Genomic DNA, 27172 nt, shown 5'->3' with positions numbered 1-27172 from the left:
GATGATCTGTGGATCTTTTGATGAATGCTGATGATGGTGCTTAATATATTGTCTTTTAAATATTAGATTCACATACAGGTTCTGATTTCCTTGCAAACACTGAGCATTGAATAAGCATTGATTAATAATAAAGCCTTCTGTTTTGACACATACTCAGTATTTCCTTAGTATTAAAAGCTCACCCAGTACAGTGAACACGATCAAGACCAGCAGGGCAACTGCCCTGGGCGTGGAACTTAATTGTTATTAGTCACTGATGTAAAGTTACTGTTAGAAAATAATCAAGAATTTGCCCTACAGGCCTGACATGATTAGTTAGACTCTGTTAGTCAGCTTTTGTTTTGTTTAGGTTTTCTGTTGGTGCAGATCTTTTATGATGATGCAGAGGAGGTAACCAAGAACTTTCCTTTAGACATGGTCAGTGGACGACATCTTCAACAGTGTATTTTTTCAGTTTACCATGTATACATGAATATAGACAATGATGTCGGGAGTCATAGGGTATTTTGTCCTGCTGCTCTAGTTGACAATAGTGTAGGCTTTTGTGATGATATTTGTCAGACCTACTCACCTCTATAATATTGTATTGTATATGTTTTTATTTTATTTTTTTTGTTTGTTTGTTTTTTTTATCCATGTTGAAATTATAGCAACACTTTGCCAGGTGCCAGGAAAAAAGCTTGATACTGTGTGTTTTATTCTCCTGGAAAGATAGAAATAGATAAATGCAGTAATCTATATAATAATGTATTCTTGGAAGAGTAACATTCCATGCTGACGATCACTGGAAGAGTCACAGTGGCCTGGCATCACAACGACCCAGCTGTAAGCTTAACAGGCACTTGTGTCCCAAAGGACAGCGCAGCCAGTCAAAGGAAACACAAGACACACTGGCGGGGGGGGAAGAGTGTGTGCTTGTATGTCTGTATTTTTGTTTGTTAACTGGAAGCAGAAAGAGAGAGAGAGAGAGAGAGAGAATGGCTGTGTGCACAACAGAGTGCTAAATGAAGTGTAGTGCTGCTGCCTGTGACTAAAGGAATATCTGAACAGTGGGAGGATGTGGGGGAGCATTGGGAGAGAGACAACAGTTTGTTCTCTACTACTAAAAGAAGAACAAAAGCAGCCTTTCTTTTAATTCCCTAATGTGACTTTACAACCAAAAGATTCTACATCCTCTGTGTCACAGAACTGGGCCAGTAGCTTAGCCAGCGTCGAGAGAAAGAAAGAGACCTTTGAACTCAATATCTCTCTCTCTCTCTCTTTTTTTTACTGTCCTATTTTCCCTGTCACCCTTTCCTCCCCTTTACTGTCTCACCTACAGTATTATCTGCCCTTCTTTTGTCTATGACTCCTTCTTGCCTCTCTGTCTGCCTTGAAGCCCCCCCCTCCCTCCCATGCACATATCTTTTCCATATAATTGGACCTTGGATGTAGTTATTGGATTAATGAATGGATCAAAGGGATTTTTTTTTTTCATTTATTTTTTATGCTGAATCCACAATCCCGAGATTTAACTGCTGATTTCAGCAGGGCAGGGCCAGCTTTGAATCGGGATCAAGTCCGGTCACAAGGTCATACAGAGAATTATAATCTGTTACATATAGCCACTGTAAGTACTGTAATTCAGAGAAAGTGGATTTCTTTATTTGCTTAAGTTTGTTAGTGCTCAGCCTGGAAAATCCTTAGAGAAAAGCCTTTATAAATTAGTTTTGCTATAACTCAGATTAATACAAAACACTAGTGATTCAGCCTCTGGGATAACCTTCATATTTGCTGTTCCGCAGTCCTCTGCTAACAGGAAGTGTTGTGTAACAAAGAGAGTAGTTAGCATGAGTAACAATAAAATCAAGGCTATTATATAAAGAGAGTAAACACAGCTGTTGTTATATTTTGATGTTTTGAGTGTGGATAACACCAAAAATAATGAATACAAAATAAAAATGTAAGAGTAACACAGCCATGCGAAGGGAAAAAAGGTTACTTTTGGTAAATGTGGATCCACAGGCAGGCATGTGACTGATGTTGAAGCACACCCTCATAGTCAGCAATGGATCATAAAACACACTCAGATTTTACAAGCAGCAGTACAACATTAGATAAAAACCAATAAGGCAGACATAGTTATTCAGTTGAGCACACAAACACACCCCATCAAATTCTAAACTTCTAGCTTCTGTGCATGTCCCCCATACATAATAGAAAGTGCTTCTAACTAACTGTATGTATTAACATTCAACACACGACACTGTTCTCATGCTACGCCTGCACACAACCTCTCAGCCGGTATGTGCTTGTCACGTTAGAGAAACAGTCCAAGTCAAGTAATGCAAAACGTTTCTAAATCAACTTTCCCACCCAAAAAATAGTGATATGAAAATGAAACGCTGTCACGCCTCGGTTGCTGTAATGATTGAAAAATTCATCAGGGAGACTCATTGTCATTTAGTATTGTTGTAGGACCTTATCGTTCAGTGTGATCTTATAAAACCATTATGCCTTTTTAAAAGGAGGAATTTTCATATTTACTGTAGAGATTTAAACCTTTTATACATCATTCAGTCACTGATATGCTGTGATCTCTTTTGTGACATATTTTGTGAAATATTTTAGAAGCAAAATATAAAAAGAAGGCCACTTTGGGGAAAGGATCACATTTATTTCAACCCCTCCCCATTCAATCAGTACCAGATTCCTGGATGCTGCTTTCTCCTTTCTTTCTGTCTCTATTTACTAGTTCAATTTTTTTCTTGAACCATTTCTAAAGGCATGACCAGCTGCAATTACCCTTTCTTCTCTTCCTCCCTGTCCACCAGTCCACCTCCCTCCTTCCTCCCCAGTCATCCAACCTTCTCCCAAGAGGCAGCAAAGATTCTGAAGAGAGAACCAGTGAGTTCCTCTCCCACTTCTCTTCCCCTCCCTTTTTGCTCTCGCTTTCACTTGGTCTCTCTCGGCCATTCTTGCTAGCCGTTCGTCACTTAGCAACAGTGTCTGCCATAGTGTTGGGTAGTGAATTGTCCCTGGCTGCAGTACCTCAGTAGTTGAATTAACCCTTTCCATATGCCACAGTCCTCCAATTAAACACTTTGGCATTACTGTTAAAATGTCCTAATTGACCAAGTGGCAGCATGTAGAAGCTTGCTGGGACAAGTGCAACAATGATCTGACATGAACTGATTAGGTTCAAGTCGGGGAAAGTAAGAAATTAATGAGCGATGGGTTGTTCAAGCTATTGTTCAAGCTCTGGAACCTTTGCGTGTTGTGGCCATCCCACACACGCCCAGAGGATTAGCTCCTACCATTCACATCTCAATAAGGACAGCATAATGCATTTAGCATAATGACAGATTAAACCTCTTGTGGCCAAATCGAAAATGCCATTTATAGTGCTCACCAACAAATACAGCAACGCACTTTTATGTTGACAATAGGAATTGCTGTTCAAGGCAGGCAGGGGTAGTGGATTTGTTTGATGTACATAATGACATGCTAACACCCCTGTAATCCTTTCTCAGTTTACTGCCAATGACATTTTAAGTATTCCTAATGTGCTCCAGCCGTGCTGAAAGGAGGTCAGGGGCGCAGTCGTCATCATGTGTGTGAGTGGGTGTGCGTTTAGGATCCCCCCCCTCCGATTCGCCAGTGATCATAGGTCAACTCCTCAAGCACATTTTCTGTCTGTACATGGACCAAACTACAAACACTTTGTTTCAGCTGTTTTATACCAACACCAAGAGTTCACATTTGAGCGCAAAAAAAAAAAAAAAGACTCATTTGCATCAACATTTCCACTGCATTACCATGTCCGCCCGCATTCCTGCACTCACGCACTCATCAGCCTCATTTGCCACTACCTGCATCAGCACTTTCATGTTTATTCATCCCTCTGCCTCTCAGACCTGTAATCAGATAACAAATCTCTGCCATATTAGCCACTTTCACACAGGTGGAACGAGGAAATAAAATGCTAGAGATATAGAAAAGGTAGGACGGTGGGAAAGAGAAGAACTTGTATCAATGTTGGAGAACCTGTTGTAAAATTGCACCAGAGTGAAAGATGAGACAATGATCTGAGGTATCTTTAGCTGCCACCTGGATCCAGATTGGGAAGATGTCATCCCACTGACATGCCATCTTTATTCTTGTTTTAGTTAGTGACTTCTGATCATTTCTCAGAATCACCCTTGACAACCCCAAAGGTCATTAAGAGTTATTTCTGTCACAGTCTGTAATACAACTGTTAGTGGAGAGACCAGTATCCTTGTTGCAAGATATACAAAGTGATTTGTGCAAAATGTCGCCCTTTTTCAGATGTCTTACTTCTCTCATTCAGATTCTGCAGGCTTAACTTCTTTTTATTTACTTATTTACCCACTGTCAAAACTAGGTATATATGGGCCTTACCTTCTCTAATGTCAGGGACTTTATTCTTTGTACTCTTGATGCAATATACTTTTTCACCAAACATGTTCACAAATACATACAGAATAGAAACCATTAAGACAGACATAAAAGCGCACACACAAATAACATTAGGAGCTTTTCTCTGAAACATTTCTCTCTCAGCAGTTGCACTTGTGGATTAACTTTGAACTGGGCCACATCCTTACAGAATCTAGAGGGGCAGAAGGGCCTTTGTACGAGGGGAAAGTCCATCCGAGATGGGGAAATAGAGATGAGGATGACAGGAAACACAGCAAAGGACAGAGAATTATGACCATCTGCGCTACAATACACAAAATGTTCTGCTGCAATTTTCATGCACTCACACACGTATATAGAAACACACAGCCCCACGTGATGTTTGTTTGCAGTCTTCTCTCCAGCGTAATTGCAGTGACATTTATATTTGCACCTGGAGTCTGCCAGTTTCCATTACTTGGAGCCAGATTTAGAGAGAGGTGGACTAGAGTGAATGCTGGATGATTGGAATGAATGCAGAACCAAATGTACCCAAAAGAGTTCATTGTTATTTTATTTTTATTTTTAATTTTAAATCAAAGCTCTGCTCCTCTTCATTTGACACTCTCATTCAGTATGTGTGTTGCTGATGAATGCTTGATGCTCCCCTGATGCCATAAATAACTAGCAAGGCACATAAATGTATATACTGTAATATAAATGCTCATTCGCTCCTTTGCATGTGGCCGAAAAAAATTACTTGTCTAGGACACATACTGAATTACTCTCTAATCATTCACATAGACTGTAAAAGTTTCACCTGTTGACAAATAGCATCTATTTCTTCCCATAACACAATTCCACAATATCAGTTTTATCACTTATTTTTAAAGACCTTAATCGGACGTTTATAGGAGAATAGTCATCAGTCATTGAACAATGATAAATCTAACTGGGCTGGGGATCTTGGCTCTGCTCCACTATCCATTGATCATTTTCACAGCTTTGTCATTAAAAATGTATTCAGCTTATTCGCTGGTGGCTATGGTTCGGTATTGTCCACTGTGATGAGTGTGCAAAAGACCAGCACCTCAAAAAAAAAAAAAAAAATATATATATATATATATATATATATGTATAGCACAAGTTGAAAGAGCCACGTGAAGCCCTTTCACCTGTCTGTGAAATTTAAAGCAACAAAACACAGATAGGGATTTACCATCTTTACAATATCAGCATTAGTTTGTTTCTCCGATCCTGCTCCCCTAAAATGTGATGGTTTCTTAGCCCAGGATGTCCTCTGAGACCGATGCCAGAAAAAGTTGTTAGTCAGAACCTGTGGTTATTTACATGCTGGGAGCTTTAACCTCCATCGGCAAACATTGGCGTCTGTAAAGGAGTGAGATGGTCTATTTTTGATGTTCTTATCTTCTTACCCACTTAAATAGTGGTTATTCCACTATATTTCCTCTTTGCGATCTGGCATTCCTGGGATGCTTCCTGAGAAGAATAAAGATGGATTCATCTGTTATTGTTTGCTGTTGTTGATACATTTTTCCTTTAAAACTTTAGACCAACTAGTTAGTAGACCATTCTGTCTGCCGTTTGCGAACAAAAATAGAACAAAAGCTTAATTTTCTGCATGACTGATCTTGACAATGGAGCACTAGTTCAGCAGTACTTACACTTCTCAATCCTTCAAGAAAAAAAGTCTGACTTGTATAATAGCTACGCCTCTAGGTCTTCTACATTTCTACTTTTTCACATCACGTAGCTCAGTGGCTCAGTTCACTATTCTTCTTTCTAGTCTGGTACTTTATTCCTTTGGCTCTTTCTGTTTCATACTCTTGAAATCATTCCCTGTGTAGACCTTTTTTTTTCTTTAATCGAATGGTTTAGTAATTATGTTGCTGATAATTAAAATGAAATACACAGGTTCCAAATGTTCAAGCTCTTTTCAAGTCTTTCATTCTTTTGTCTCTTGGGCAGTCAATATCAATTTGTCTGCATGTGTCAACCCTGCAGACCACACAATCGCCTACTGAGGAAAATCAAAATAAACTTGCCCATCTTAGAAGAAGTACACTACTTTCGCCCAGAAAAATGCAGACTGATACACAGAAGTTCATTCATTAGACAAGATTTTTCTTCAGACACCATGCATACAAAGTCTAAATGTAATCTCTTCCTTTCATTTCCACCACACAATCTTTTCTGCTTGCTGGCTGCCATCACTTTGCGTGTCATTTCAAAGATCATCAGTAATTTCTGAAGGATAAATTTTTCATGACCATCTCAAGGCCGCTCTGTGAAAGAACTGATAGAGAGATAAGCTCAACATCCAGACATCAACTGCCTGTGGGAGATTTAAAACTTCCAGAATTCACAGCAGTGCATGCAGTAATCTCTCATTTCTTTTTCTGCACTGTATCACAGGCAGTCATTCAATGAGTTTAGAAAAGCCAAGAGTCATTGTCATCATTGTAAGGGTACACTTTGTCTAACTTAGTTGATCATTGGCTGATTCCCAGGTGGCAGAGCTTCCTATCATATCTGCTCTTTGGTGTATCAGCTGTTGTTTTTGTAAACTCTTAGACATGAGAGAAGAGTGCACTGTGGATATGCAAATTCACACCCACTAGTGATTCTTATTTACCTAGTTAATGGATTAAGAGGAGTCATTAGACAAAGTGCATGACTGGTTACGGCACTTTACTGTGACCACGGATCAAAGAGTGGGCGTGCATGAGGCTTCAGATTTGACTTTGATTATGGATGCCACTTTGGTCTCAACGCCCACATGGAAGACACCAGCACATAGTAAAACATAATCCAAAAACACCTACGCTACTTCACCTACTGTACAAACTCACTTGCAACAACAACTCAACCAAATGTGGACCTGTACACAAATATGAGGCATCATGCTGGCGGTTCGATCTTTGAAGGTTCCTTGTGAATTTTGCTTTTTAAATCATTCTAGGCGAGATTGTAACTTTGTGTAAAATCAAATCTGGTCAGTCCAAGTCACAAATTGGAATTTCAGTTAGGAAGTGACCCATTCCTAATAAATGGGACCCACTATGTTCAATGGAGATTTTTTTTTTTTTTTTCCCTGAAATGAAATATGGACATCCACAAGATGTCCTCTAGATGTCCATTCTGTCCTGAGGGAGAACTCGGGACAGATCTTGGTGATAGAGCTTTTCCCTTCTCTTTGCCGTTTCCTCCCAGAAAGTTATTGCGACATAAGTATACCGTAAAGATGTGCAATGGTGTTTTAAGAGAAGAACTGTACACATTTTGTTAGTCCACAAAACAGCACAAGAAATAAAAAAAGAAAACAAAACATATTTTTGAAAATGCATAGCTGTGATTTTGCTGTCTTTTAGTAATATTTTCTGTTTTGGATAAAAAATACGGCATCATCCTCATATGTGCAGTTCCAAAGATTTGACACTTGGAACTGCTAACACTATCAGCAGCGCTGTGTGAGAGGCAAACTCGGGTCATATTCTGTCAGAATTTTGCAATTTATAGTTGCAGTTGTTAAAAATAATAATAAATAACAATGTTCACAGTTATTTTCATGGCAGGGCACTCGACGGTGATGACTGGTGGTCGAAAACAGTGTCACTTGATGCTTTCATGTCGTACACCTGGAAAATGTTGTTATGTCATAGAGACCGTCAGATTTTGTCACACAATGTGATTCAGGAGCATCATAACATCACCATGTAGATAGTAGTTTTTAATTCACTCCGACCTGCATTCAGTGTTTCTGTCCGCAGTAGCTGCTGGGGAGCTGATCGATCAATATACAAGTATTACATTCCACTAAATGTAACAGAAATACAACTGGAGAATAAAAATGCAAGGAGTTTCTGACTATCTCGGAGACAGAAAAAAAGAAAAGCTTAAAAACCTTTTACTGCAGCATAAGTTTAAAGCAGCACACGACTGTTTCAATTCTACCTACCATAAATCTGCAGGGTCATCAAATTCCAACATACCTACCTATGAAAGGGAAACAGACACTTAAAAACAAACTTTCAGCAGAAAACACAGTTTTTAGTCCCAACATGTGTGTTGTTGGAAAATCCACCTGCAGTTCTTCTTTGAGACAGGGCCTTGTTTGACTCAGTGTTTGCAATGGCACTTTGTCAGTTAGTGGGGCTCAGTTAAAGCAGCAGTGACAGATGACATGATGTTACAAGAACAGGAAATGATGTGTGGTATGAGTCCTTATTTGCTGATTGATTTATTTCCATTTCAGTTTGCATTTGCATGCTTTTCTCTTCACAGGAACTGCAAGTATTGGTCTATATTGTGAAAATGACTTTAATAGCAAAATGAAGTTTTCTCTCTCTTTCAGGATGTTGCAGATACTAGAATGCCTCAATTAATTTATTCAGTCCCTCTTTCAGCCCTTTTCTATCCTTTACTATGCACAAGAATATGCTCAATGTAAATGATTTCTGTTTCTTAATTGCTGCTGATGATCTCACATTACTTCCTTTAAGAGGGGAAATGCACTTTTTTTTTCTTTGTTTTTTTTTGTACCATACTTGTCAAATTTTACAATGCAACAATATTTTTTGTGGTTTTGTCTTCCATATGTGACCGTACCCCTTTAAGACTACGTTGAGAAATTTCGCTTAGAGATTCGCACCTTTTCGAGTCATCGACACGTGATTGGCCCGACTCTAGTTCTAAAGAGCACATTTTTGAAAAGGACTAGACCCTGCCACCAGCTCAGCCCACTGACCAGATTAGCCTCTCAGAGTGAAGACTTACACTAATGTACTTTTCCCTCATTCCCTTCCCCACTCAAAACAAGCATCCCCATCAAAACTCTCCAAATCCTCCTTTGTGAAAGTTGATTTGCTAACTCTTGTCTCTTTTACTAACAACAAGCTTCAGAATTCTTCCAATTTGATTCTTTCATTAGTGAATTTTGTTTTCCCTTACCTTTTATAATTTCAACGACTAACACTGTGTCATTCACGGAATGTGAACCATCTGTTGTTTTCTCTACCTTACTTGCGACTTACATACTAACAAATGTACTGTTATCCTTTTCTTCTTTTTTTTTTAAATTATGATTTTATTTTGTAGAGTACCCTTTCTAAACAAAATACAGTTACAGTTGCTTTCTTTATTTCTTTATTTGGATGTTTTTTTTTCTCTATATATATAACAGTAGGTAAAGATACATTCTTTTAAATTATATTTTTCAATTACATTAAATCTTTACTTTTGCCGTTAAAAGGAGAAGCTGGTTTTGCAGTTTTTTTTTTCTTTCCCACTTTTTTGGGGTTGAGGTGTGTTTTCTTGAGTTTAAGGTTTGTCATTATTTTTTTTCTTTCTCCTCCCCCTGTTTTCTCCCGAAGCACGCAGGCATTGGACACGCTATGGTAAACAAACTGCATTATATGGTAGATATCATTCTAATTGTCTTATACTTTGGTTTGCCCTGGGTTTTCCGTTACCTCTTTCTATTCTGTTTGCTTTACTGAAAGTACAGTCTGCCATCAATTCCAAGGTAGCTGAAAAACTCCACCTCTCTGTTTTTCTTTTAGCCCTCTCTCTTTATATATATATATATATGTTATTGCTTTTTTATTGCCATCCAGTTCTCCCCTTCCAGAAAAGAATTAACTTGTTCATCCAAAGAGGTCTGCCCAAAAAAGTTACAGAAATTTTGATTTTAAGATTTGATTTCTTTTGATTTTCTGTCCCTTTTTATTTATTTATTTACTTTACTTCCGACGCTATCCGTATGAAGAAATAAAGAATCATAATGCAATAAATTTTCTCAATTGAGTGTCTTAATTATTTTTAAGAGTTTTTTGTTTTTTTTTAGTTACTCCCTGTTTCCTTCTGATTTATTTTTTTAGAAGAACCCTATTAAGTGATCGCACACAGCTGAGTACTCAAGCAGACAAACGACCAAAAAAACTCCAGTGAGAAGAAGTAAAAAAAATAAAATAAATAATAATAAAAAAAATATTCAAAATTTTTAACTTAATGTTAGGAATGACGCTGAAGAGACTATGTTGCCTCATTATGCTGTGTTCAGCCTGTTATGGAGCGAGCCACTATCTCAGCTTGCCATCCTGTGGTTTATGGAGTCATGAAGAGTATTTACAACTGTTGATTTAGTGGCCCCAGCCCTCACTGTAAAGTAGGCCTCAAATGAGGGCTTGATCCCATTAGTGGCCCTAAGCTGATTTATGATCAAGATGGAGCTGTTCCCAGCCCTGCACCTGAATGCACTTCCTCTCTTACATGCATGTACTCACCTAATAAAGTGCTTTAATATGGTAGTAGTACTCTGAACTCAGGGGTAGAAATCAAACCAAGAGTACTGATGTAAGCTCATTATTGAAAATAAGATGGCAATTGCACTTTTATTAAGCAGCAATCTGGGGGGATGTTCGCCGAAATAACTTGACATTAATGTTTAATTAAGACTCTGACTGACAGCTTAGTAGGATTATTATTTCAAAAACTGTAAATAGGCTAAATGGAGTATATTACTGCCAAGGTGCACTGGTAGATCAGCATGTACCTGGGACCAGTCTTACTTTCTTTCACTGGACTTTCTAATCAATTAATGAAGCTTTCTGCCCATTTATTCAGACCATAAAGGGAACTGCCTGGGAAAACTTGAACTGTGTGCGATAAACTCCTCATTAACACTAACACTAACTTAAATTTCTTATACTTTACTGGTCTCACCCCTTGCATGAAGAGACTTGACCCCTTTCCCAATCTTTTTCTTTTGTTGTTGTTTTTTATATACAGATTGCATTGAGTATATATGTATATGTATATATCACGGCTAACATATATACATACATATATCAATTGTCCTTATATAATCAATATAGCCATAAAACATGTTAGCCACACCCTCTTGCTTTTTTATTTATTTGATTTTGCTTTATTTTATTGATTTATTTTTACTTCTCTCAGTTTAACTTCAAAATTAACTTACTAAAATGAATAATGACCTCACACCATACCTTGCTAAAACAGAAAAGGGGAAAAAATAAAGAGGGGAGACAGATCTTCGTTTTTGGGGGAATAGAGACTTGATGCCCTAAGAAATAAATCTGCCCAATCCATCATAACAGTTTATATTCACTGTGACATAACAGCATGCTGTGAGCATGCAGCAAGCCACTGTATCTGATTCTGACTCCTTCAGTCTTGGATAATATTTGATAAAAGTGGTGAAACAATTTTGGGGCCACATCAAAAATAATACTAGTGAAGGCATAATGAGAACTGCAATCATGACGGTTTTCTTTATGTCCATAGTATGGAGGGATAGTGATGACAGTATGTCCTACCACTGATCTACAAAGTGCTCTATTCACCCAAAACAAGGATGTCTAATCTCCCCTCTCAAATTTCCCTATTCTTTAAAAAACCCTCTCATTTCCATTGATTTCATCTGTAACTGGTGTCACTGGTCCTTCCCTGCCCCTCTTCCACCTCCCAAAGTTATCCAGTGGTCGTATTCCTGCACCCTGTTTGCATGTTTCTATTGGCTAGAACATCTCCACATCAGCGCGTGTCAGTCTGTTGTACACGTGTCTAAATGGCTTTTCTGTTGCATTCTTGTCCAAATAAAACCTTAACACTGAAAGCTCTCTTCCTTTCCCCATTTGTCTAGTGTTGTGGTGCCCTGCAATTAAATGTCCTTGCCCCCACTACTTGCCCATTTTGCTGCATCTTGCCAGATGATTTTTTTTGTTGTTTTTGTTTTTTCTTTTCTTTTTTTGTTTAATAGTTGGTCTGTTTGTGTTGTGTCTAATGGAACCCCCCCTCCATCCTCATTCTTCCTGTCATCTTTCCATTTAAGTGCATGGCTTGTGTGTCACCCTGTTAGCTTGGATGGGTTCATTTTGTTTCCTCTTAACCAAAACAAACCCTTGTCACATGAAATAACACATTCAAGTCCAAATCTGGACCTGCTTTGAGCAATCAAATTGCAGAGGACTTTTAAAGAATCCTCACCTACTCTTACCACTTTGACTAAATTTACTAAAACAGTGTTACTAATCTACTGTTTGAATCAAATCTTTGTTGTAACTGTACTAACAACCATTTTTGTGTCTGACTTTCCCTTACTTACAAAAGTACTAACCGATTTTGTTCACCCCCCAACCCTTTTAACTTTTCTCGGCACACAACAAAATAACACCTTCCTTCCCCTCTTTCTCCCTCACCCCCTTGACAACTGTTGCCAAAACAACACTCACCCCAAATTTCCCATACCTCCATCATGTCTTTACTAACTTGGAGGTGTAGCTTAGTTCAGAGATTCATGGTTCAAACTAGGACTTTCATATTTAGTACTCAAACAGATTTCCCCTCCTAAAACATGCTGAGAAGCTGCCAGACATCTATCAAAGTGCACCACTGGATGGGAGTCCCTTCTTTCCCTATCTCTCTTAAACAACCTTCCCTCCTGCAGGTCTGGTTAAGACCTGACTTAATGGGGAGGCAGCGTGCACTGTTTATTATATGTAAGCGTTCAAATATATAATGTAATATATTTACTACAAAATATAACACATTGTTTCTCTCTACAAAAGACCTCTGACGGTAATCAAATGTTGTGCCAGCAAGGGTAAGTGATACATTTTGAAGGTAAGCCTGTTGCTTCCGTTCTGCACGGATTATACTGTGAAAATATATGAAGTTGCGGGGGTGCTGATAGGTGTTCGTACTCAGACGGACTGTGCTGTATATGTGAGAAATTGCTGACAAAGAAACTATAGACTGTCAGTGAAAGTAAGCCTTGAGTGCCTTTAGGAACTGAAGGTATCTGTTCTCCTGAACAGGAAAATGTGTGCATGGTGAGAGTGAGTAACTTACACACAGCTATTTTCCATTGTATGTGTGAAGGCCTGAGAGGATATAGCTTCAAATACCTGGGTTCATTCCGAAGCACTTCTTTCTGAAAATAGAGATTGAGCTCATTCTGATCCACTTCTTTCTGCTTATGTTGCTTCCTCCTCCTCCTCCTCCTTCTCCTTCTTCTTGATCTTCTTCTTCTTAACCCTAGTTAACTCATTAGTTGTCACCAGACTCCTGGAAAACAATAGACAGTGGATGAGCTGTGATAGTCCTTTGTATGTTAGGAATTCTGATGGTAATTGTGAGTAAGATGTGACACAGATAATTCCAAACGCATATACTTACTAAAATAAAATGTGGTTGTAGTGCATACCACATCTGGTGAGTGCCTTTGCATTGCATTCAGTGAGACCATTTATGTGTTTATATCAGTGTGGTCAGGGTAATCCTCAACAGCGCAGTTGGAATCATGTTACCGCTTGTTTACTTGCTGAACATTCAGTTGAAATAGCCCTGAAGTGATGGAGGCAGATATGGTCAATGAACCTGTAATACATTCAGCTAAGCACTCAGCTAAGCACTCAGCAGCACCTCATGTGAATAACGCCATAGTTCACCATACATGGCCAGTGACAGTCCATTACGTTAAAGATTTGCTATTTTGTAAGTAGTTGATGGCTATAAGGACCAAAAGTGAAGGAGGTATTTAAAAGAAGGGGATGTTCATAACATGATACTACCCATTCTAACATTCAAAAACAAACAATTCAGAGCTGTTTCATTCACTTAGCGATATATTGTGATGGTAACAGCTCCCATCTGTGTTTTCTGTGATATCTTGGGACACACAGTTCAGCACAGATCAGCACAGATGTTTGCTGGTCTAAGGAAGTATTTGGGTAAAAACCAAGGGAACCAGCAGGAGCAGAACATAAGCTTTGGATCTATATGTGTTGTACTAATGAAACAGTCCTTTTTAGTGGTGGTGGGTCAGTTACTTGTTGTAGGTGCTTACAGAAATGAGAATCGGGCCAGATTTTTAGAGTTTTTGTCAGTTTTCTTATTTTTAATTAATTTAATAGACATCCAGTACTTCTCACTGGAAAACGAGCAGAGATGTACTATAAATGTGTCAATTATATTTTTGTATGTATTGGTGTTGTCTCAGATTTTAATACTACGTTAAGATAAGTTGGGGAACTGTGATCACAGTTACAAAGAATAATCTTCAGGCCACATTGTTGCTTCTGCTCAGGTCTGTGAAAGAAAATATTCCCAGGGAAACTAAATCATATTTTTTCTAAAGTAAACACTGGGAAATCATTCAATCAAGTTATATTTCTCCACAATAAAAAAATGACATTTAAAACAAAGGGACTCAGAAAGAACAAGCAGCCAACATCTCTGGTAGAATCTGAATGCTGCACTCCTTCAAAACGATTAAAACAATATTCTGTGTGCATTTTGCAACAAACGTTTTGAGATCAAAATACGTTGTGCAATGTGATTTCCTCAAAACTGTATGGTTTGCAAACCAGGAGCACCACTATCAACCTCTGATAGTGATGCAGGTCTTTGTAATTTTATTTGATTTTGGCTGTTGTTTGGTTGAGGCAAAGACTCCTGAATAATTACATAATTAGAGGAATCATGTGGATACTTGTTTTGAACAAATAGTGCATTTTAATATTTTGGATCTTTGTCATATTGTGCCTGTGTGGTTTTAATTGCTGTTAGGGTCCAACCTCTGATCGCTCAATCCATCAATATGCTATGATTGTCCCAGACATTCTTTTATAGCACCCTGCCTACATTTAAGTCTTCAATGAAGCATTTAGCGGTACGAGCGTGATGGAATATGGATATACATTGCTAAACTCTGATTTTCCCTCTTTAGCTGTGAACTTTATAGGTGTCTGGCAGCTCACCAATTCCACCACATGAGCATAATCTGCCCTGAAAATGTACCATCAACAACAGTCCATAAAATATTCTCCCAAATGCTAAGAGTCTAGCTTGGCCATAAAAAGCTGTTCTTTAGTGAATAGTGTGATTTCAGAAACTTTACTGGTCGTATCTCTATCTTTTGACCCCCCATGCTATCTCCTCATTTTGAGAACAGGTCAGGCCATGGCTAGATAGATTTGGCCAAAGTTAGTAGGGACGTTTTAAGCGGCGTAAGTGTTGAGACTTCCAGTCTTCACTGTGGTAAAATGAAGTTGCCCCACTAAAATCCCCTTCAACATACCAGCACTGTCAACCACAGACTCTTCATGCCAGACACATCATGCTCTTTCTCACTAAGTAGCAACAGCAGACATAAAAATGAGTTGCCCTATTATGAGGGAAAGTACGGCTTGGAAAACAAAAAGAGTGTAAAAAAAAACAGTAAAGAAACATGAGATGAGCTCTCAGCTGGGGCGACTGATCTGTTGAGTGCAGTTGCTAAGATTTCTTGTCAGCCCGTGGTTCTGTCATACTGACCTCCAAGTTTTCTAATATGCTTTTTGGTTTTTAGGAAAATACAAGGCATGCATTCCGTTTATCATTTTAAAACAAAGACAATGTGTTTGTGCTCTGTTAGTACAAGTCAGCAGTGTACAGAGGTGTAGCAGATTGAACATGCACAATGAAGTACTGCCATATGCAAAACACTCATTGTAATTACCAAAATGTAAAGTTGGACCTCAAATGAAGTGAAGGTAGTTTGTACTAGCATCACTTTTGAGTGTGCAAAGGTAATGAAAAGCAGATGGCTGTGTACGCGGCTCCCTGAAGTGCTGTGTTTAAGCTGTGTACATTTATGCAGAAGAGCAGATGTTGAATCAGACACAAGTGCTTCACTTTTGCCTAGGCCAGCTCTATTGAGATAATTAGACAATAAATTGGTCACTAACTGCAAAAATCCCTCTCAAATCAAACAGCAGAAAGTCTGTACAGCAGCAAAGCTGTGGCACTCATAGCAAATACATCCATGATAATTGTAACATTATTAACATTTTCAGCATGTACTACATTTTTCTGCATTGTAACGAGCATAATGTAATTTCTTTTTATGACGACTCCTCTAAATTCAGTTGAGCATATTAATCTTTAATAATTCTTTGAACTGACAAAGTAAAAACAGTTGCTCACCTCGTCTTGTCTTGTGCTGCATCAGCAGATCAACACAAGAGTAGTTTCCACACTTTCTGTCATAATTTAGGGTAAAATCCTTTCCTATCAGGTGACAGATTTCTAGTCATATTGAGACTAAGTATCACAGATATCAAAATAAGATTTGAGTTACAAAAAAAGCACGCTCACAAAGAAGCCTGGAGGAGCCTGAAAATTAAACCCTTTATGCATCTGTTTTATAAATTATTTTTAGGATATTAAGTCCCATTTCTGCATTTCAATCCACAGTATCTCATACCATCAGCTTGCAGCTGTGTGTTTGATTCGACTCTGTGGTTTCTGCCCTGCTAGCGATCAAACATGGAGCACAGAATGTGTAACCTTGTACGAAAGATGAGACTTGAGGCAATCGAACATTCAAAAGAGATTCAGCTTTACTGGTGGTTCCTTGAGTGAGGAGTCTTCCAGCAAATGAATGTTGCACAGTGGCAATGCCAATCACAGGGAAAGCCCAGTGATATTTTGAAAAAGTGTGTTTCCACTACGATCAAGTTATTATACTCAGCTTGTTATAACATTTTGATTTAGCTTGGTTTAGATAATCGTCAGTGTTTATGAACAGTAAACAAAAGAGTTGTGACTTAGGTCAGGGTAGGCTATCTTACTCATTTAAATCAGGTTTGTTCATGTGCCTGTGATTAGACAGTGAGCTCACCACTGTTCTACTGGTTTTCTTTTAGCAGCTGCACTCTAGAGTGAAACCCCCAGTCTGACTGGCACCAAAAGCAACCAACCAAGCGATTACACTTAGGGAGCAACCCCACCTCTCACTGGTGTTTAATTCACTTTCTTCCTTGTTTTTCCTCCTCATTTTTCAAATTTCTCTCCACTCTCATCATTCTCTATACCTGTCTATCCCTGTTCTATCTTTTTCTTCCTGCCTTTCTGTCTGTCTCTTTTGGGCCACGCCTATCCCAGGTGACCATCTCAGTGGATGGTATATTGACCACCACTGGCTATACCCAGGAAGATTACACCATGCTGGGCTCTGACGACTTCTTCTACATTGGAGGGAGTCCCAACACCGCCGATCTGCCCGGATCACCAGTCAGCAACAACTTCATGGGCTGCCTTAAAGATGTAAGTGAATGCACAGTATACTGTACAGGACAGTGTGTACCACATGTACCTGCTTCATGCAGATAGTAGTTACTTGTTGCAGAAAAAAATTCTGACTGCACAAGCCTGCAGTGTGTGATTAATTCAAAATTTCACACTCAGTCACCTACACCATGGGAAGATCTTAATCCCCTAATCTCAACAATATTGGTAAGATTATTTTGTCCCCAAAAAAAGTTACAGTAAGAACACACAACATGTTCGACACATTTGTGTTGATGCTGTCACTGAGAATCATCAGGTTGTGCAGATACAGCGCCCATACTTGTGAGTAGGAGGTGTTAGACATACTGTATCTTGAATCTGTTTCAAGGGTTTATTTACTCCATGCTTCCTCCCCCACCACACTGCAGGCCAAACACATCCATAGGCATTTTTTACATCACCGCAGGATATGGCCAAATCACAGGCAGCTTCACCGGTACTCAGTCACACATAGTCATGCATTGATATATTACATTTGCCTTGAAAAACTTTATTTCCTCAACTTTAACAAAAAGAAAAAAGATAAAATAAGGCTTTTATTTTCACCAGGGCTTTAATTCACAGCTTAACAAGCTGTCAAGAGGACCAATCACAGCTTAAAGTATTATGTCCTTGTAAATGTAATGACTTGTATAGAGGCGACGCAACATGGTGCCATCACATTTCCTCATAAAACCACGCTGATTGAATAAGTAATTACTTTTGCCATCACTTTTAATGGATCGCACAGTAATCGCCCTATCTCTAACTTAATTATGCCTGCAGAATTACATTTTCATTATTTGGGTTGCTATCAGAAGGATCCCTCGTGGGTCTTTAACTTCCCAAGGCATTTAACTATCCTTTCTCTCATCAAGACAAGGCTGAATTTACAGTCAATGTACAGACGGCGAGCAGGGAAGGGGAGGGGGTTGTGACTGGTAGAAAAACAGAGAATGGCATCATCTAACAGCAACAATAGCGGTGAAAGCAAAAAAAAAAAAAAAATTGGAAATGTCCTGGAAATGTGACATCAGAAAAAACGGTTGGAGAGCAGACTGCTGAAGAAGAAGATTTTAATGGATTGGACAGTACAGACAAAAGTGAATAAAAGAAAATGAATTTTGAAGTGAAGATGAAGTTTTAAGGTAAAGGTGAGATATAGCTGAGAGGGATTAGAAGAAACTTTAGATAAATCCTTTAGAGAAGTTGCATTGCAGCAAAGACCCAACATTGGCATTCATGTTTGACCTTCTGCCAAGGGCTGCCGTTTTCATTTAGCAGATTGGGTTTGGGTCAACACTGCAAAACATGTCTCAAAACAGCATTTGGTAAAAGTGCAGAATCTTAAAATCTTGTCTTCCTCAAGCCAAGGGAAACCGTTTCCTGACAGCATGAGTCAGTATGAGCCCACTGTAGGTAGAGAATTTCCATGTTGTACTGTTGACTCCAGGTTTAGTAAGTAGTCATACCAGGTACATGCAGCCACGTGCAGTTCAGCGTGGCTCTGAGATTGGCACTGAAGCAAATAGTCTAGTTTTGAATCTCCTTTTTGTGTGGGGTTAGTACATTTATAGTCCTGAGGCAACCCATGCGTGTGCATCTTTCCATTTGCCAACCGTTTTACTCACTTAATAAATTTAAGACTGAATACCAGACTTCTACCAGAATACCAGTCCGTTACTTCTCTGGAGGTGTGTTTACAAGTAAGAAAGATTCAGTGTTTGATTGAGACTTGACCTGACTAGAAGCTGCAGCTTACTGGCTGTTTTTTTGGTTGGTGTTTGGGTCTTATGGGCTCAACCTCAGCTGTGGTCAAGCTCTAATGACTACATCAGCTGAACTGAGCCTGAAAGGTAACCACTCAGAAAGCCACTGAGAAAACCTGCAATGGGACTAACTAAGAGCACTGGGTGAAGTAGTAGTCGCTGGAAATAAAAGACTAAAGTAAGTGGTTGGGGGGTAGACAACAGAATGTTTCATCCTGTGCTAGTTCAGTGGCACAGCTCGGATTATCAGCGGTGTTATGGTCTGGGGCAAGGCTTTCATGCCGCCACCGTGGTCAAACGCCTTTGATACGCTTGGCTAGTACCCTCTAGGCAGCATAAATCCAAAGGAAGAGCACAGCAGAAGAAGAGTAAAAAGGCACCAAAAGAGGCACTGGAGCCCTATGAAGTTGTTATTTGCAGTGTGTGTGTGTGTGTTGCCGTGCACATGTGCACTTTGTGTGTGTGTGTGTTCAAAATCACCCACATGCTATGATCATACACCGTGTGATGTATGTGTGTGTTTTCGAGGCTCCCAGTCAGAGTGGTGAGGTGTGAAATCGGGTGTCTCTGCTCCTCAGCCCCCAGTCTCGTTTCCACACATCCCTCTCTTCAGCAAGTTACCATCTGTCTCTCCTCCACAACCTCCGCCTCTCCCTCTCTCTCTCTCTCTCTCTCCCAGACGGTGACCTTGCTATCGCCCATTTCACACTCCTCCCTCCATGTCAGTGTTTCTCCTCTTCTCCCCTTCTGCTTGTCTTCCTCACTCTTCCCACCTCTCTCATTACTTCTTTCCACCTCTGCCTGCCTCTCATCTTGCCTTTCTCGGGGGCAGTTTTGTGTAATTAAGTCCATGGTAGCACTGTTGGCACGCCAGCTTTGCCATCCTGACGGCCAAATTAAAAATTGATTTCTTCGACTGATTCCATGCACTGGATGAATGCTCTCGCCCTCCCCCTCACCCTCACTCTTTCACTCTTCCCCCCCTTCCTGCCCTCCCAACTTCATATTGATGCTCTATCTCTTCCTCTGGGTCTCACCTTTGTTGGACGATAAAATCTTCAAGAATTGTCCATCGCCCCCACTCACACTCCATCTACCTAACAACAAACAAACAACATTTGTTTGAGAAGGCAAAGCCTGTCCTTTGCCCCTTCTAGTTGCGCTTTCTTATCACTAAGCCAATATTATTTAATTCAGTATAGAGTAATGCTGCCAAGTACACCATGAAATGTGAGTAAATGTTACTAAAGTTGACAATATGTAAATATATATTTACTGAATTACTTCATATTAAGGTTTTCTATTAATATATTGTGACACTTTATTACAGGGTATATAGGCTCAGTGAGCATTGAAAACCACAAGTACATCAGAAAAAAATGATTATTTCTGTACTGCTGACCTGCAGGGTTTTAGATTTGCTTAGTTTCTCAATGACAAAACAAATCAATGGAGTCACCCTTGAGGAAGGCTTTGGCCCTGCAATAGCTGTGCTTTTAGAGTAGTGACAAAGTCCACAGCCTATGTTAGATCCACATTCATTCAAAGTTTAGGAAGATCATTAAGGTTAAACCAGCACAAAAGCGCTCTGTGCCTCTGCTATCTAAGTCAATAAATTCAGACTTGATCATGAAATCAAAGGAGGGGACAAAGATTGCACTGCCAGACATTAACTTTGCTCAAGTTTTTAGATCTTTGACAACAGTCTTTTTTAATAGTGGACAAAGGCAGCAAGCTTCTCTGCGCTCTGTAATTTGGCTCATTTGATGAGTTATCGAGATCTGCCCTCCCAGTAGTGAAGAGGACATTTTACAAATGTCTGTATAAAGCCAGACAGACTCATGGGTTTGAAGATGTGAAAGAATATGGACTAGATGCTGAGTCAATGCATGCAGGTTTATATGGAACCTGCCCCAGACTGAGTGCAGATTGCCTGGGCCCTTAGGCTTTCACAAGGGCCCAGATTACTTGATCCACCTTTCAGGGGGACATGCATGACTCACACACTTAGGTGCTTCCATGCATTGATCTACCCCACTAAAACCTTTGTCTTCCTCTCATGTCATTCGCTGCCAACTTCCCTTGTCTTCCTCACTGCTAAACACATTGTATTCTCCCACCTTCTTTTGGAATCTGCTTTTTGTTGCCCCTGGCTACTCATCTCCTTTTTGTATTTGTATTCTTTTGCTTGAGACACACTGGGAGACTTAAGTGACTCTGAAAAGGTATCTTGTCACACATAATGATTGGCTAACACAAACGTTTAATGTTTTGCCCTTGTTGAATATAACACACTAAACAACAAGGTAGACTTAGAAAGCAAACAAGTGCAGCTGATGGAATAAATTTAACACAAAACTCTTAAATTTACATGAGCGGCAGTAGAGTGAAAAGAATAAAGGTTCACAAGTTAATCTGAGCAGGCCCAGTAATAACAAACATGTTTGCCAGGAACCACCTGTCATCTGAACTTCTGAACAACGATGGACGTACTATCAACAGCCAATCACAGCTGACATAAACTGCAAAACTAATTCTGACTGCCTGTCTTCATTACTGTTTTGTTTGGAGACAGGTTGGGTGGCAAAAAATCAGGGCTTAATTTGTGCCAGATTCTGCCTGAACAGGATCCAGCTCCTCATGGATTGGGACCAGCGCCTGGGTTTTTGTGATGTGAAATCTTAAAATGATTATGTCTAAGGTGTGATGCGTTCCATAGTACTGAAATAGACAGACAGACTTTGTCACTTAGTTTCATTAGGTCTACTTGCTTATTGTGCTTGTTATTGGAAGCACTTATTCCATTTGGCCTACATTGTGGCAGAAAGAAAAGCTACAGGGAATGAGTCAATTAGACATGTGCAAGTGAAATACATCGTTTGGTGCTGATTAGAATGTTGAGGCTTGAAGCTTCTGTGGTACCAGGTTCAGCTATTGCAGCTCTTCATGTTAATATAGAGGGGTTTTTTTGCTGTCTTACTGTATTACTGGAAGATGTCAAGAATTGTACAGTTTTAGATTTAAAGGTCCTGTGTAGAAGATGTAGTGACATCTAGTGGTCAGATTGCAAATTCCAACCAATTGGACGCCCCTCATCCTACATTCCGCTATTTTGGCCATCACAAAATGTAAAATTCATGGTCCTCAAGCCCCTATCTACAGCCAGTGTTTGGTTTGTCCTTTCTGGGTTACTGTAGAAACACGGTGGTGAAAAATATATAGTTCTGAATATCACATTCCATTTCTGTCCAAATATTAATCAATGAAAATTTTTTAAGTGCTATCATTAGGGATCATTCTGTCGGGATCATTGTTCACAACAATCACTCCAACAATGGACTTCAGACATCACCATTCACTGATCCCATAAAAATAATTTTGTTTGATGTAGCTGTGATTGAACTACAGGCATGCTAGGCACTTTAACTCTCTGAGTCTTCCAGAAAAAAACTTGGACTGATATTCAAAATTAGTCATGAGAGCCACATTGCAGGTACTCACTGGCCTAAAAGTTTTCTGGTACAGCATGTTCCTTTCTTGTATTTTCCCTACATGCTGAAAAAAACCAAAAATAAAATAACACCAGGCTGCATTTTTGGAGAGAGAGAGAGCAGCATTGGTAAACAATAATAAATACCAGAAACACCTTAAGCCAGACAAGCTCACGCCTTATTAGTTGCCAGTTTTAGCGTTATCATAACTTAATTATCAGAACTAATCTCTGATAATGACAGCATTATGAGATTTACAGTACATGTAACTGTGTGACCAATATCGGAGATAAACAAAGCAGGTTTAAGTTCAAGAATAACCCAGCATGTCTGTGTTCTGGTGGTTAAGTCTCTGCCTGTGCGTATGTGTGGTGTTTGACAGAGAGGAAGATGTATAGAGAGTGTGCTTGAGAAACCGTAGGTTTATGGAGGACGTTTGAAAGAGATACCGTGAAAGACAATGACTGCAGCAGTCTGGTGAAATTAGAAAACCAGTCAACAACCTGTACAGCACAAGATGCGGCTTTCGGTGCTGCAAATACGAAGGCAGGCTAATGCAAACAAAAGCAAACTGTGACTTAATACACAGTTGATATATCACATTAAGTCTTCCTCTTTTATACTTGGGGTAAGCAGACATGTACATGCATGGTGGTCTATTGTTGGATTAAGGTTTAAGTTGGAAAAAAAAAAAACTGATTTTGGAAACTGCTCGACCGAAAGGAATAAAAATCAATGGCTATCTGGAAGGTACAAAATCGAATTGAAAAAACCGTGTACATTAATATCACAGAACACATCTGCTGCCAAGATCAAGCTTGGTTCTGTAATTACTGGACAATCCCCTTAACCTTGCAGCTGTGGCATCAGCAGAGAGCAAAGACAGAAATGTAGATTATTATTTTTTTTCTCCATTACCTGTCAGCAAGTATGTGTTGGTGCTTGAGAGAGCACAAAGACCACTACAGTCAAGAGAGAAAAACATACAAACAAATGGAGAGACCTCTGCTGCTTCAAACTATTACCTTGAGGACAGCCTCTCAAAAATGCTGTCTACAGAGTGTTCAACAAATAAAAAGAAAACTAAAACTATGAAAGACAAGGATAATTTACTTTGCCCTTAGCATTTAATCCATTATAAATGCACACAGTGAGGCATAGACACACACTTTGAGCTGGAACAACAGAACCTTATTCCATCAAAGGCAGTCAGAGACATTTGCGCTGAGGCTGTAGGCAACATTCACTTCTCCCTGCATCTTAATATCCCCTGGAGCCTTTGGGTTTTTTCAATTTACCGTGCATATATACTGACATTTCTGAGAAACAGTTTTTCTACAACAACAGTTTGTACGCTTAATGGATTCGACCAAAAGTTAAGAGTTCTTTTTTTTATTTTTTTTGTTTTCTCCACACAGTGGTGATCAGACTTTTATGCGCTGAGCATGTTGTGCACCCAGACAAACCCAGACACTCAGAGAGATCAGTGAAGTCTGTGAATGAGCATCAGTAAGATGAACAATCACAACTAAAACTGTTATTAAGGCAATGTGGAGTTGGAAAAGCAGCACGTGTGGCAATTTTGGTTTCATATCACTGTTGCGGAGAATGTAATGTATTTCATCCATGTTTTGATTCATCATTTCCCCGTGCTGACATGATTTCCCAGCAGCCGCTATAACTGACACTTGAAATTAATTTGGGCAATTAGGATGCATCTGCAGGCTCTCAGGATTGTGGAAGAAATGTTCTTCTCTGTTGCAGCTGTGCTTTGTTTTTATACTATAGGAAAGTCCACTATGAAATAATAATCCATTTCTAGATGCCATTTTTGAATCCACAGCTGTTACATATCACCACCACGATTTTGAATGGAATTATAACCTTGTAACCACTTGCTGTCCTCCTTGCCCTCCAGGTGGTGTACAAGAACAACGACTTCAAGCTGGAGCTGTCACGGCTGGCCATCGAGCGCGACCCGAAAATAACCCTGAATGGCGACCTGGTGTTTCGCTGTGAGGACGTGGCAGCACTGGATCCTGTAACCTTCGAGACCCCCGAGTCCTACATCTCCCTGCCAAAGTGGAACACCAAGAAAACGGGATCTATCTCTTTCGATTTCCGTACTACAGAGCCCAGCGGACTCCTGCTGTTCAGCCATGGCCGCCCTCAGAGCACCAAAGAACAGAAGCCTGGTAGGGAGCTGAAGACTGATTACTTTGCCATGGAGTTGCTGGACGGGTATTTGTACCTGATAATTGATATGGGCTCTGGAAAGACAAAGCTGAAGGCCAGCAACAAGAAGGTCAACGACGGGGAATGGTGCCATGTGGATTTCCAGAGGGAAGGGAGGAAAGGTGAGGGTTGCTTTAAATTTACTATGTATGTATGTGTGATGAGACTGACAACACATGAGGATTTTATAAAATCCTTTTATTGTTTATTATTAGGTAATCACATTCATCATTCACATTTTTCCATTTTTTTTTACTTTCCTTTCGCTTTCTCAGTTTAGCATGTCAGAAAAAGGTCTACTTTTATTCAACATGTCAACAAAAAATCTTTTTTGTGTCTTATTCTTATATGCAGACTTGCTTTATAGTTGCCTTTCAAAGGCACTGATGATGTTGATGGCATCATGCTGCTTCACAAAACCACCATTATGGACTTTGGCTTAATATATTTTTAATGTTGTAATATTTCTATTGTATTCTGCACCTTCTTTATTCTGCAGACAGAAAGAGAGTTGCTAGATTAGGTGGACTCAGATGATATCACACAGAAAAGACCCAGTTGGCTTTGACATAATTTTAAATCATCTAGCTCTCCACTTGTTAATCCAAGCAAGTCAAAACAAAATCTAAGAAATTGTTACACATACTGTGACTGATACGTTTATGGTATTTGTTGGGGTAAGTTTATTTTCCATACCTGTTTGTTGTGTTCCAATGTCTCTGCCTACAGGCGGGCACAAACAGGAACATCTGCCTGCTTGAGTGTGGTTTCTGATAAATGGTCTGTAGGTGGGAAAGCACCTTGGACATTATATCTCCTCCTAATGGCATTTTATAATGAGCAAGAGTGTGAATGAGCGTGTGTGCGTGCATGCATGTGAACTCACTGCTGCTCCTTCTGTAATTGGCTTTTAATAGAAAATTAAGACGGAGTCGTTAATCACAGAAAGAGAGAGGGCCTTTTGTTTCACCCACTCCCTGCTTCATTCTGCTTCCCTTCTCCTCCATTTAGCCTATTACAGACACATTAGACACACACACACACACACACACACACACACACACACACACACACTTCTGTCATCTATTCTCCCTGTCTCCTGTACGTCACTCAGTCTGTCTTCAGTGTCCTTAAATTATTCATTTACTGCCCCTCTTGCTCAACAATACACTCACTTGCCCACTCACTCAGCCACTTGACCTCCCACCTATCCAGACAACACACTTCTTCAATCATTTGCACTGGTTTTGTGTCATTAAAACACCCTTTCAGAATTGCTTTTTTCATTTAAAGATTTAATTATTAGCTTTTTTTTTGTTTGTTTGCGTGTGTGTGTTTCTGTCTTTTAGGATCTATCTCAGTCAACAGCCGCAGCATGCCCTTCAGCTCCCCAGAAGGCAGTGAAATCCTGGACCTGGACAGCGATATGTACCTGGGCGGGCTGCCCGAGTCTAAGACGGACCTCATTCTGCCACCAGAGGTTTGGACAGCACTGCTTAACTACGGCTACGTAGGCTGCGTCCGCGACCTCTTCATCGATGGCAAGAGCCGCGATGTCCGCCGTCTGGCTGAGATCCAGAGTGCTATGGGCGTCAGCAGTTTCTGCACCCGTGAACTGCAGAAACGGTGTAGCAGCACCCCCTGTGGCAATGGGGGTCTGTGTAAAGAGGGCTGGAACCGCTACATATGTGATTGCACTGGCACTGGATACCTGGGGACCAATTGTGAGATAGGTAAGGAAAGTGATACAAAAATGTGTACATTTCATACATATCCTATAAACATTTCTAACACATATATCAACAGGGGATGGTGGTTGTGGTGTGATACCCAGGAAGAGATGGTTGCCAAGACCACCATTTGGGGAAAAGTATAATAGTATATGAAGTGTGAAATGGGAATCACAAATGGTCAAAGTATGAAACAATGAACAGTTGAAAAATCTTTAATGTTTTACTCTCCATCCAATAAAGAAGAAAGAGAAAACAACTTAGAATGAGCTTTGACAACCTTCCCTGCCTTGTATTTGACAATACCAAGCAGCTGCTGTTTGGCAGAAGTAGAAGCTCCACACGGGCTGATGTGTTAACTAAATGCCACCTGAGGCTGGGTTGCATTAGGGGCCCGCTGGCTGGGAGTGGG

General features: G+C 39.7%; 1 protein-coding gene across 13 annotated transcripts in view; it reads left to right on the top strand.

Moving 5' to 3' along the window:
- Positions 1 to 27172, top strand: part of nrxn2b (neurexin 2b) — a 584209-nt gene that overhangs the window by 246517 nt on the left and 310520 nt on the right. For all 13 annotated transcript variants that reach the window (XM_046380508.1, XM_046380512.1, XM_046380507.1 and 10 more), the window contains 3 exons: positions 17371 to 17532; positions 24714 to 25152; positions 26380 to 26763. In XM_046380508.1, the coding sequence (XP_046236464.1) occupies positions 17371 to 17532; positions 24714 to 25152; positions 26380 to 26763 (985 nt within the window). The remainder of the gene's footprint in view (positions 1 to 17370; positions 17533 to 24713; positions 25153 to 26379; positions 26764 to 27172) is intronic.

Source organism: Scatophagus argus, chromosome 23 (genome assembly GCF_020382885.2).
Source record: "Scatophagus argus isolate fScaArg1 chromosome 23, fScaArg1.pri, whole genome shotgun sequence".
Taxonomy (NCBI): Eukaryota; Metazoa; Chordata; class Actinopteri; family Scatophagidae; genus Scatophagus; species Scatophagus argus.
This window is presented reverse-complemented; position numbering and strand designations above follow the sequence as displayed.